Below are 13,182 nucleotides of genomic sequence, written 5' to 3'. Positions count from 1 at the left end.
CCTATTTGTGACGTAACCGACCTCATCAAGTAACGGACCAACGTTATCTCTGATCCTCCTTTTGCTGTTAACATATTTTAAAAAAGCACTTTTTGTTGTCCTTCACAGTGCTGGCCAGCTTGATCTCTAATTGAGCTTTGGCTGCATGAATTTTCTCCCTACAGTGGCAAACAGCAACTCTGTAGTCCTCCCATGTCACCTGTCCTTGCTTCCAATGTCCATACACTTTCCTTTTGCGCCTAAGTTCTAGAAGATGATCCCTCCTCAGCCAAGCCAGCCTTCTGCCCCACTTGCTTGACTTCCCACGCTTTGGAATTGCCTGCTCCTGCGCTCTTAAGACATGGCTCTTAAAAAGTGACCAGCATTCCTGGACCCCAAAACCTTCAAAAGCAGATTCCCAGGGGACCTTACTAACTAGCTCCTTTAGCAGCCCAAAATCTACTCTCCCTATATCCAGGACCAAAGTTTTGCTGGCAGTTTTTCTCTTATCGTCAACAATTTGAAACTCAGCTACTTCAAGGTCACTGTGACCAAGACAGCCACCAATCACCACTTTGCTCACAGTCCCTCTCTGTTTGCAAACAACGAATCTAGGAAAGCACCTTTCCTAGTTATCTTCAGCATGCTTCAGGAATTTCCTGGACCCATTTGTGTCTGCTGTATGATATTCCCAGTTGACAGCTGGGAAATTAAAATCATCCATAAGGACAAGGGCAGTTGATCTAGAGATATCCCTTGATTCCTTGTAGAATAATTCATTGATGTCATCATCCTGGCTGGGTGGTTGATAGTAAACTCCCACAACAGCATCTGCTTTATTTGCTTTCCCCTTCATCCTTACCAGAGGCTATCAATCATGTCATTACCAACTGCAAGCACCATACAATCCAACACCTCCCTTAAATACAGTGCCACCCCCCTGCCTCGCCTGCTCTGCCTATCCCTCCTGAAGAGCCTATAACCATTCATCATGGCACACCAGTCACAGAACTCATCCCACCAGGTTTCACTTATCAACAAAATCATTCTGTTGAGGCTGAGGGAATAAATCCCACGTTAGGAGTGCTAACAGAATGAGTACAGCTATATGTGTATCTTTATTTGTGGTATCGGATATCAGTAAAGTGGCATCAGGTATCAATGAAGGGAAGCTAGTTTCAGGTAAGTATATCCTACATCTGGTCTTCTTGCATTATGGGGAGCAATGGGTTATATACAGCAGAGTACTGCAGTCTCCATTTCTACTGGGCATTGGGAATGTGGCTTCTTAGTGCTACATTTCTCTCCAAGTATCATCTGGGAAGGCTATAATTTCCAGGGCATCCTTTGTCACATTTGAGTAGCATTCAGGTGTATTGGCAAGTAGTGTTATTTTAGGTGTTGTAGGCTATCTCACCTGGCCTCCAGATACTATTTAAGAAGGAAATCCCTTAAGTCCTGTACCACATCTTTCAGCCCTGTGCAGAACTTTGAAATACATAAAATATTTAAAATGTCACTAGGCTATTTAAGTGTTAGAGTCACTCACCCCAAGACCCCTCTGAAAAACTCAGATTTTATCAGTAAGCATAATTTTTTCACATGGAAGTAATTTCTTAATTATAATTCATCCTGTTTTTCCAGATCGAAGAACTCTACAAACACTAGCCATCAGCTCAATCCATATGAGGTGAGAATACTACGAGGGTTGTAATGTACACAGAAGTCCATCAATGGAGTCCACACTGGAGTTGTGATTAGAATTTGAGATGATTGTCTGTTTCATGCCCTCTTTTAGTCTCTGGATCATATGTCAAATTTCTGACTGAAATCTTAAAAAGTGCAGATACTTCCTGGTGGGATTTGAAATTAAAAATTTTTCTGAGCCAGTATGACACAGGACTTTGGCCACCAAAATGGAAGGACTTTTGAGATCTTGGAATCCTGTCCCTTTAGACAGGATTCATCTGTCTCAACTTCAGACATCTGAAATATATCTAAATCTGAGCTAGTCGTGTTGTGATCCACCATTAAATTTTTCTTTCATAAATGTCTGTTAGTGAATGTCTCTTTGTTCAGTATAGGAACACATGGTGCCTGTCTCAGCCTTAGATAACAGAAATGGCCTATGCCAACTGCCAATGCCAGGGTAGTTTTCCGGCTGCATGAAAAATCTTGTTCCTTACCTCCTTTCTTCTTGTCTGTGTCTTTATTTTTAATTGAGTGGAGTTACGTACATTGATCAAGATTACTGGGGGGATATATAATCGATATTAGTTATAGATTTATTATATATTATACATATATGTAATACATTTTATTTATAATACAATATAATCAATATATATCATATTGTTTCTATAATATATATTTATATATTCATATTATTTATAATCAGTTACGTCTAACTAATCTCCAGATTTATTCCAATGTAATCCACTACACAGTACATGAGTCTAGTAGGGTGATTTCTTCTATCCTTAGACTTCTGTATGTCACTGAAGGTTTCTATCACACTCAACAGAGAGAAATAAATGCTTCTAGAAAGTGATTCATCTTATCATATGACCGATAATTAAAATAGATATAAGATGAATCATGTTCTGTAAGTGCCTGTTTCTCACTTTTATAAGGACAACCCACTTTCGCTAACTCACATGCAGGTTATCTACACCTCAAATGTTTAAAAAGGTATCATTGGGAGGGGGAGAAGGTGGTTCATTTGTTTTCTAACCTTAATCTCAACTCCCATATAGCTGTTATCTCCACATAAATTTTGAGAAAACCTAGACAACTAGTTTAGACATAGACACTTAGATGAACACGGGTAGGGTCATCCAGGGTGTTGAATGACAAACCTTATATATATTCCACTAACTGCTGTAAACTTAGATTCATCTATTGCTTCCCCTGCTGGCATAATTTATCTGATTTTTATGACATTGATGAACTATAACTACAAGACTTCCATCAGGACATTACAGTAAAGGAAACCCTTTCCCTTTTTTGTTTTTGTGTTTTTGGTAATTCTTGTCCCTCTGGTATTTAAAGGAATCTTAATGCTTTTGCCTGTCCATTCAATCTTTGCTATCAGAACACAAAGGGTCTCATTTTACAGAACAGGTAAGTTTTTGAATCTCCAGGTCCATATTTCTGAGTGCTCAGGCCTTCCCTGGATTATTATTATATAGGCAGCTGAAAACTGAACGTCATTGGTTGACACAAGATTTTTTGCAAACACAGTCCAGCAAAGAAGTTGCTGAATTCAGAATTCTTCATTTCCCTGACTCTTTAATTGTTTTGCTAGTCAAGCTGTTTCTTTCTTTGTATCTCGTTTGCAGCCTGAAAAATGGGTATTACAACAAGACTATAATGGAGATCTTTTGTTTGAATGAATAGGAGAAAAACTTAAGTGAATTAACTGGTCAGCACTAATTCATGTGTGTACAGGTGAAGACGAACAAAGGAAATAATGAAAATGAAACATTATGGTTATCAGATGAAGAAAATACCATAGGAGTGGAGATTTCTTCAAGCTGGGTAGAAAGAAGCAAGGGAATATGGACTCAGGTGGAAAGGGTAGGGAAAGAGAACCAGCATCAATAGCAACAGGAGTTGAATGACTAGTCATCTAGTGTCATCTTGACTCTGAGAGATAACTCCAGCTCCAGTTGAAGAAAGGTACAGTGATATCTGCCAGGCCTATGAAAATGTTTTGAGACAGAGACATAGAAGACAGTAGAAAGCAACAGTTATACAACTAGATCTTGCACTAGATATTAGCAAATTTATCTGTCATCATCATAACTACAAGTCTAAATTTTCATTATAGTCAGTGGAGATATGATCAATAATCAATGAAGTTTGAAGAATGATTCATCTGAACAAATGTAGTAGCTAATTCAGTTGCTTGCAAATAGGAATTTCATGTCTTTTGAGATGCAATAGATCATCCAAATGCACTCCACAAGGGTATAGGCATCCTCTAGGTTGTGTATCAAATCTTCCAATTTCATATGGAAGTCCCAGGTATTATCAGGAATCCCAAACTGCTACTGTAATGAGTCCAAGAAAGATGTCTACTTTTTGATGAGATGAATGACTCTATAGACTCCACTGATGGCAGTGACCAGGCTTCAGCTGACTATAACACGCACTGAGACTACAGCATGTCCACCTCTACTGTAGATACCTAGAATGGGACTCAAGTGACTAGTGTAGCTTTGGATGATCTTGGGTAATTTGTCGGCCTACAGCTGTCAAGCTGGGAAGATATGTGTCTTCTAAAGGTCTTGTATTATATGGCAGCCTCACACAGATGTCTCATATAAACTTGGGTGCCTTGGGCTCCAGGCATTTAATTTTAAGTATTTAAATACTCTACTAAAATTAAACATGATGAATTCTCACTGTCTTAGTCCGAACTACTGATTCTAGGTTCACTTTGTGGCTGGTGAAGAGAAATCGTTATTTCCAGGACATATTCCATCTCATCCTAAAGTAGTTATATATTATAGACAAGACAGAACAGAATAGAACAGAACAGATGAATTTTACATTTTGGTGGTGCCTTTCCCTGTCTACTTGAGTGCAAAGGGAATCTAGATGATTTTCTGAGATATAGATATCTACATTGTGGATGCCTAAAGTTAGGTGAACTGAATCCAAAGCCAGGTCTCCTCAATATTCAGGATATTGTTAAAAACAAAATTACCCTCTTGGTACATAATGTAAATTGCTCTAACATTTGCTTGATTCCTTTTGTGAGAATAAACTGAGTTTTTGTCAGTTTTGCATATCTACTCTAATACTGTTACTGATAATAAATAATGATATAATATAATGTAATTGTAATATAATAATATACTGATAATATTTTTTTAACAATAGAAATTAAAAAAAAAAGCAAGTGCTCAAGAATTTGTCTTGCAGGGATTCTCAATTTTTCTCAGAGAACTGCAAGTCCTACTTGCCATCACCTTCTTCACTGCCTGCATATTGACACTAGCAGAGAATACGGTCATCATTATAATGATTTGTATTAGCTACTGCCTCTATACCCCTATGTATTCCTTCTTGAGCAATCTCTCCTTTCTGGAGATGTGATATATTACAGTTCTTGTGCCTAAAATGCTTAGCAGCTTATTGAAAGAATGCAAGATCAGCTCTTTTGAAGGGTGTATGGCCCAGATCTACTTTTCCATTGTATTGGCCTACACTGAGTGTCTGCTTCTGGCTATCATGGCTTATGAGTGCTTTGTGGCTATTTGTGGCCCCTTGCTCTATCCAACCATCATGACCCATGAGCTCTGCTTTCTCTTAGTTGCTGGCTCTTGGTTGGGAGGTTGTACCAGTTCCATGCTCAAGGTAGTCTTCATCTCACGTTTAAATTTCTGTGACTCAGTCACCAACAATTTCTTCTATGATATATCACCCCTGCTCAACCTTGCCCGCAAGGATATGTCAAAGGCAGAGACAGTGGATTTCATTCTGGCATTGATTATAATTCTCATACCATTGCTTGTTGTGGTGGCCTCTTACTTCTGCATAACAGCTACTATAATGTGGATCCCCACAGCTCAGGGGAGGTGGAAAGCTATCTCAACCTGTGTTTCTCACCTGGTAGTTGTTGTCATCTTCTACTCTACTACTCTATTTACCTATGCCCGGCCTAAGGCCATGGGTGCCTTTGACTCCAACAAGATGGTGTCAGTTCTACGTACAGTTGTAGTACCTTTCTGCAACCCTGTCATTCACTGCCTAAGGAGCCAAGATGTCAAAGAAGTACTAAGAAAAATAATAAATGTCAGAAATGTACTTAACAATAGGAGTTTTGTGTCCTTAAGAGAAAGGATAACATAAGCCAAATGTTAATGGCACTTGCAGGAGTTACCTTATTATTGGATGCCTAGCAGATAAAATCTAAGGTTAAGGTAATTAATGAGGCTCCTTCTCCCATCAAAACTTCATGGTGATTTCATGGTCTCCAAAGACGGGTGTGTAGAATAGATGGGGTAAATTCTCCTCAGAAATATATTTTTCACCATATTTACTGATACAGAGGACTTAGTCAGGATAACTAAGGTACCTAATCAAAAGCATCCGTGCTATTTTCAGATACTATAAAGTATATTGCCTGGCTTCTGCCTGCCACTCTAAAAGGATGTAGGTCACTGGTAGATCCTTTTTGTATGTGCTAGCCCCATGCAGATAGTTTAGATAACCTACAGCATCTGAAATGGCAGAGAATATCATTGGTTAGCTAGCTGAATTGCTCCCCTAAGTTTTATCAACTGAGATAAAATGAGTTAGTGGGTGAAAATATTCCTATTACATAACTTCTCCTCATTTCCTCTATGAGATATACTGTTTTAGCTATTCTACACAGTCATTCCCTGGAGCTGTTTATGTCTGTTCATTACCTATACTGGGATGCTAGGATGATTACATTCCTAATTCCTTCCCCAATTATGAGATTACATGAAGTAGAATAACCCGGAGCCACTCTCTTCTGGGCTAGAAGAGTGACATTTATGTTTGCTATATTTATGCATCCAGAACTGAAATGTCTATAGCTAATATACGGGTCTAGACTGTCTTTGAAGTCATTGACAGCAAATGAGACCCCCCAGGGCTACAAATTTGAAAATAATGCCAGATGCAGCATACTGTGGAAGTCTTAATTTCTCTCTATTGAATGTTAAAGGAGGCTAGACTACTTGAATTCAAATACATACCTACACTGTGCAATTTTAGTTACGATAAATTCAGCCTATAGATGGGATTTGTCTTTGCTTCAGATGTCTAAAAATTACCCAAGTCTACGCTAATCACCTAGACACTCTAAAACATTAATGAAGAAAAATAGGCAGTTCCCATGTGTGATTTACCCCATCCTTCAACAGGTATTTAAGATAAATTAGATGAATTTACCTTTGGAGACTTTTGTCTCTCTCCCTTTTGTCTCTCCTTACCACACAGGAAACATAGCTGACCAGTTCAGATGACTACCTTTTAGAAATCTAAATCCAGGTGAAATTAATTTCACTTTATTTGACCCTGTTTTATACAAGGCAACTGGTATCCAACTACCCCCCATAAGCTTGGAAATCTCAAATTCCTCTCATAAATCTCTATTATAATACAGTAAAATTCATCTGGAAGTAGTGAACAATGTCAGATTCTGTACTAGATTGAATGGTTATCATTATTTGTTTCAGAGGAGGGAAAGTACCTCTGCTCCATTTCAGTCCACTCCACCTAGTAGAAAAAAAAATCATGAACCAGCTGAAAACTTTTTTTTTTTGCAGAAGAGTAGTTTATTTTAGTTTATTTATTAGTAGCTAATCTTCTTTGTTGACTCAGTTTTCACAGTTGTTTGATAACTTCTGCTTGTTTGGATTACTCTTTCCAATAAATAAAATAGCAATTTTTCCACTGTGCCTTAAACTTCAGTTAAGCTCATGGGATAAGCAGTTAATACTAGTTGAGTAGAGCATGAGGCAGTACCAACCAATTTGTACTACAAAATGTGTACTGTAAATTAAATATGAATCTACATTTCTTTTTCCAAATTTCTTACATAAATGAGAATATTAACAATGTAGATTTTTTCAGTTTTGAAAATCATAGAATAGCATGAATATATGTATATAGAAAACATTGAAAAAACTAATATCCTGATCACATGTACTCAGATAAAGTAACTACAATAACAACAACAACAAAGGATGTGAGTCGTCAGAATATTTTTAGATGGAGGAAAAGTTCCTCACAGACAGAGTTGTCTAAGTCTAAGTCATTCATCTGGGCAGTCTCTGGAGTCCTTGTGGGAGAAAAACACTCTCTTCTGAAATGATACATGTTATTCTAACAGAAGTATTTAAGGATGACTTTTTACATTATCAATAACTTTGCCACTACTTCATTCCCAAGTCGTGATTCCCAACTGTGATCCCAAGTCACTGCATGTATGTTTATTCATATCCGGACAATCTTTTGGAGTGATCTAAACATTTCTAGATCTAGGGATTATATATTTAAAAGCTCCCTCCTTTTAGGCAATATAAATGAAAATGTATTGGTTTGGTTTCCATTATACTAGACTGAATTCCAGCCCTATTCCAGCAGATTTGATACTCTCAAATATTCCTACATGCAATGCATGCTACTCATATCATGCTATGAGAAACAATACGCTGGGTGAATGAAACACAATTCTATAATTATTTCAGGCAACTTGAGGTGGGAAAAAGAAAGGTAATAATAAGGAAGGACTTTTTTTGAGATCCTCAGGGCATCAGAGAGGTTTAAGGGGAGATCTAGATAAAATGCTATGCAGAATTGTCCTGGACATTTCATTCTAAGGGGGATTAGTCTTGAGCAAAATGAATGTAAATCCCTCTGCACCCCTTGGTCTGTTTTTTGGGAATCAATCCCTTTAGTAGTGTAGAAGTGGCTAATAATGAACAGAATGAATGATCTATGAAGATGTCAATATCTCATTGCTGACAGATAAGAAGATCAATGACTAAATTCTTAACTAGGCAGCTCAGCTAAGCTTCTGAATTTAGGAAAATTTGTAGTCAGGGTTGGGATTCATCTCATCCAGTACCTAACAATTATCTCCGTTTGAGCTAATTGTACGAGCTTGTTTTGTAATGGGTCAATCCTTTCTAGAGCACAATTCAAGTAATTTGTATCTTAACTGTTTTCTTTGGGATAAGATAAATCCCACCCAATGCGTGTTTCTCTCCACTATTTAAGACAACTAGCTTACACAGGTACAACCTCATAACAGGTCTTTAAATGTGGGATAATTAATATTTTCCTTGTCATACCTGCAGTGTCAGGAAAGACAAATCCTACCAATGGAGTGTGAAGCCCCAAATCCCTTTTTCTCTGCTGAGTAGGATAGACCTTTATATGCCTCACATTGGTTAGAAGAGAAGCCTTTGAGAAGATCTGTTTAATGAACAGCTGTACACCTTGTTCAGCAATTTCATCAACAGTTTTCATGATAAACCTTTGAAAAAATAATTCATCAAAATCAGGAACGCTGCTCATTTGCTTAATCTATTTCTGGCTACTGGAAGATTACCAGACCTTCTGTTTTCAGGGTTGAAGTATTTTTTTTTAAGCTCAATGACAAATATTATTACCAGGCTAGGGAAGAGAGAAGAAATAATTTGTTTCTTTGATTGGTCCCTTTGGAAGAACAAACCAAATGCACAGATGAAGTCTTCAGGAAAGTGAAGAAATAATAAACAGATGTCACGGCACAGTCTCTCTGAAAACAGTCCATTCAACATTGGTACAAGAACTCAAATTTGTAAGTGAAATAGAAGTATTTACTAATGTAGTATTTCTTATCATAAATATTAATAACACTTTCTTTAAGTCTACTGAGTAGTATATTGGCTAATGAAGCTAGTAAAAAAAAATTATGACAGAAAAGATGGGGTTTGAATTAAATCTTTTTAGTGAGAAGCCACACAGTAAATCTTATTTCTCACAGAACATCTGTGAATTTTCATGCAAAGAAAAAAAAAGTGAAGCTGTATCTCTCAACTGAAGATACTTTTTGTCAGTCTCCCTTCCCTTCCCTTCCCTTCCCTTCCCTTCCCTTCCCTTCCCTTCCCTTCCCTTCCCTTCCCTTCCCTTCCCTTCCCTTCCCTTCCCTTCCCTTCCCTTCCCTTCCCTTCCCTTCCCTTCCCTTCCCTTCCCTTCCCTTCCCTTCCCTTCCCTTCCCTTCCCTTCCCTTCCCTTCCCTTCCCTTCCCTTCCCTTCCCTTCTGAAATATAATGATTCATTCAAATAACTTTGAGAAAAAGGACCTATAGTTACAAAAGACACTTTTGCAGGCCTCTGTAGTTAGGCACTCAAGAACTGAATGCATTGTTAATGTTAATATAGTAGACTACAAGAATAGGGAGTTTTGAAATCTTTCTCAAGAAATTATTCATTATATTACCTGTATGACTTTATTTAATTAACAAAAATTTTGTGTTTCAAAGCCTTTAGAAATTAAACATCAAAGTTTGGGAAATCCAACCCTGGCTTTCTTATAGTTAATAGAGAAAAACAGGAAAGAACCTCAAGGTTGTTCATCCAGATACGTCATCTGAATTTCACTTTGCTGGTGTCTCTTTTTCCCCATTGATTAGACAGCAGCGATGTGATTCAGCTGTCAGATTAAGGGTTCTTAATTTTTGTGTCTACATGTAGAAGTGTGAGATAGGAGTTAAGATTCAATTGCCTAAGTGTAGGTGTCTAGTACTCCTTGAGATATCCTAGATGACATCCTCCAAATATTGTTTCACAAGGTCATGTGCTAATTGATAAGGCATATATTGGATAGCCTACACTATCTCAAATAACCGTAAATAGCTATATTTAGACAACTGAATCAGTCTGTAAGTCTCTGAACTTCTGTTGTTAGCAAACAGGTTTACATTGATATCCACAAGAAAGTCAAGATACCAATTTAATGTAACAAAATGGACTTGAATAAGTTGTCTACTTTTGAGATGCCCGGAAATATCCTGCCCAGCCTCCAGCTGTCATTTCAGAAGGGCAGAAGTCCCCTATAGATCCTGTGTTATGTCTACCTGAAATTAATTGATAATTCCAGTATCACATGGTATCTCAACTGGTAGTAGGTAACTATTTATGGGCAAGTGAGTCAATCCCTCAACACACTATTCACTTGCCTGAAACAAGACTTAGCTCTTAGCTATCCCACCTGGCCTCCAGCTGCTATTCCAGAAGTGCACAGGGCTACTGTAAATCTTGTGTCATATCCTTCATACCCATTTGGACAGCTCAGATATCCTGGGGTTTCTTAAGTGGTACTACACATCTATGTGTATCCAACTGAATCTTGCCTTTATCATAGGAAAGAGGACTCCAACACTTTTTAGTTATTCAGGCTTGAACCCTGCTTATACAAGAGCTGGAATATATTATACAAAATGGGAACAAGATGGCAAATTTCTTAAAACTCTTTGAAAATGTGAGACAATGTAGGGAGCTTTCAAACTGGATTTTGGATTAAGACCACAATTTCTGGACACAGGGGCTATGGAGCAGAAAAGCTTTATTTCTGCTTATTATTTTAATTATGTTAAAGTTACAGCTTGAATTCTGACCTTTATTAAAGTTTCAACTTCACAAAATAATAATGCATTGGTGATGATTATGTAAATACTGCTATTGGTGTTGATAATATTTTGTTATTTTAAGAAATATTTATGGTGACTGATTTTCTGGCAACTCTTTTCACAAATTCACAAATAAGTTGATAGAATCATATTGTACAATTCAGAAAATTACTAGACGTAATAACAGATAATTCCCTCTAGAAGGTCAAGGAGAAGTTAGACATTATGTCACTGAGAGAATTCAGAATTATTGTTATTTTGTTGTAAATACAATGTCTTAAAATACTTTAATAATTAATAAAACTAGTATTTACAGCAGTATAAACACTAATCTTAATTTGACTGCAGTGTGAAAGAACTGTAAAACAACTGTAAAATGAGAGAGAGAGAAAAAGGTATTCTATTGTATTATAATCACTAATAATAAGTCATTGATGTCATTGTCTTTACAGAGGTAGATGGGAGACATGGAGGTGAGCAATCACAGCATGGTCAAAGAATTCATTCTCCTTGGATTTCCCATAGCTCCTCGCTTGCAGATTCTGTTTTTTGCAATATTTCTCATTGCATATCTCTTAGTTTTAGCAGAAAATATTATCATCATCCTGACTGTCTGGACAAACTATAACCTCCACTCCCCTATGTATTTCTTTCTGAGTAATTTGTCCTTCCTGGAGATCTGGTATGTGACAGTCACGCTCCCCAGGACAATGCTGAGCTTTGTGTCAGTGTCAAAGCAAATCTCCTTCATGGGATGCATGACACAGCTGTACTTCTTCCTCAGCCTGGGCAACACTGAGTGCCTTCTCCTGGCTGTCATGGCATATGATCGCTATGTTGCAATTTGCAAGCCTTTCCATTACTCTACTATCATGAGACACACTGTCTGTGTCTACCTTACTATGGGATCTTGGTTGACTGGTTTCTTAATTTCTGGATGCAAAGTGTTTTTTATCTCTCAGCTAACATACTGTGGACCCAATGTAATCAACCATTTCTTCTGTGATGTTTCTCCTCTCTTGAACTTAGCCTGCACAGATATGGAAAGAGCTGCTTTTATGGATTTTGTGGCTGCCTTATTTATTCTCCTGATGCCTCTCTCCATAGTAATCCTATCCTATACCTATATTATCTTCACTGTCCTTCACATTTCATCCGTACAAGGTTGCCAAAAAGCCTTCTCCACCTGTGCCTCCCACCTTATAGTGGTCATTGTCTTCTATGCGACAAGCATTTTCATCTATGTGAGGCCCAAAACACTTCCAGTTCATGACACAAACAAAATTGTGTCTGCTCTCTACGCTGTTGTTGTTCCTCTCTTCAATCCCATCATTTACTGCCTGAGGAACCAGGAAATCAAGGATGCTGTCCAAAAGATCTTGTTCAGAAAGAGTTTCCTTGCAGAAACATTAGCAGGTTTAATGACAGAAAAGAAGAGATTGTATAGGTAAGAAAACCATATAGAAATAATTGGATTTTATGATTAAATCACTTGATGAAAAACTCTGGTTTATGCTTCAGAAGCTGAAGCAAGATGGTCCAAATATTTTTTCCTTGAAATTCAGGAATTTCAGGGAACTGATTGATATGAGTGAAACAGTCTTATGTATGATCTTCTGTCATTTTGAGCCCCACCAGTGACTTGTTTCAAGGAAACACAAAGTTAGGCAAGATTATCTGAATTTTTCTCTGGAGGACCTTCTATTTCTTCCCTGAATATATGAGGAAACCATTCCCATTTTGTCTAGCCTAGGGTGAGAGCTATCCTAACTTTAGGAATAGAGTTCTCTACATAAAGACAGAAGGAGTAAGGCCAGATAACTATAAATTATGTGAATATGCTGTCAAAATGATATCTCCCTAGCCCAACCTCTGGGAAAAGAGGTCTGTCCTGGTTTCGGCTGGGACAGAGTTAACTCTCTTCTTAGTAGCTGCTACAGTGCTGTGTTTTGGATTTAGTGTGAGAATGCTGTTGATAACACTCTGATGTTTTAGTTGTTGCTAAGTAGCGCTTATCTTAAGCCAAGGACTTTTCAGTTTC

General features: G+C 37.6%; 2 protein-coding genes across 2 annotated transcripts; both read left to right on the top strand.

Annotated features, from left to right (window-relative positions):
- The first annotated feature begins 1,073 nt into the window (after positions 1–1,073).
- LOC127026725 (olfactory receptor 6P1-like) lies at positions 1,074–5,841 on the top strand. The gene is given in 4 exon segments (XM_050912036.1): positions 1,074–1,161; positions 3,074–3,102; positions 3,430–3,558; positions 4,870–5,841. Coding segments are annotated over 4 exon segments (1,218 nt in total).
- Positions 5,842–11,599: 5,758 nt separating this feature from the next.
- On the top strand, positions 11,600–12,592 carry LOC127026724 (olfactory receptor 6-like). The gene has a single exon (XM_050912035.1). It carries the CDS (start codon positions 11,600–11,602, stop codon positions 12,590–12,592), a length of 993 nt encoding a protein of 330 aa, XP_050767992.1.
- The last annotated feature ends 590 nt before the right edge of the window (positions 12,593–13,182 follow it).

The sequence above is a fragment of the Gymnogyps californianus genome, chromosome 28 (genome assembly GCF_018139145.2).
Source record: "Gymnogyps californianus isolate 813 chromosome 28, ASM1813914v2, whole genome shotgun sequence".
Classification (NCBI taxonomy): Eukaryota; Metazoa; Chordata; class Aves; order Accipitriformes; family Cathartidae; genus Gymnogyps; species Gymnogyps californianus.
The sequence above is the reverse complement of the archived record's forward strand: the minus strand, read 5'-3'. Positions and strand labels throughout refer to the sequence as shown.

Bases quoted from the DNA above. Each gene is read 5' to 3' on its own strand.
- LOC127026724 (XM_050912035.1), top strand. From the start codon at position 11,600: ATGGGAGACATGGAGGTGAGCAATCACAGCATGGTCAAAGAATTCATT.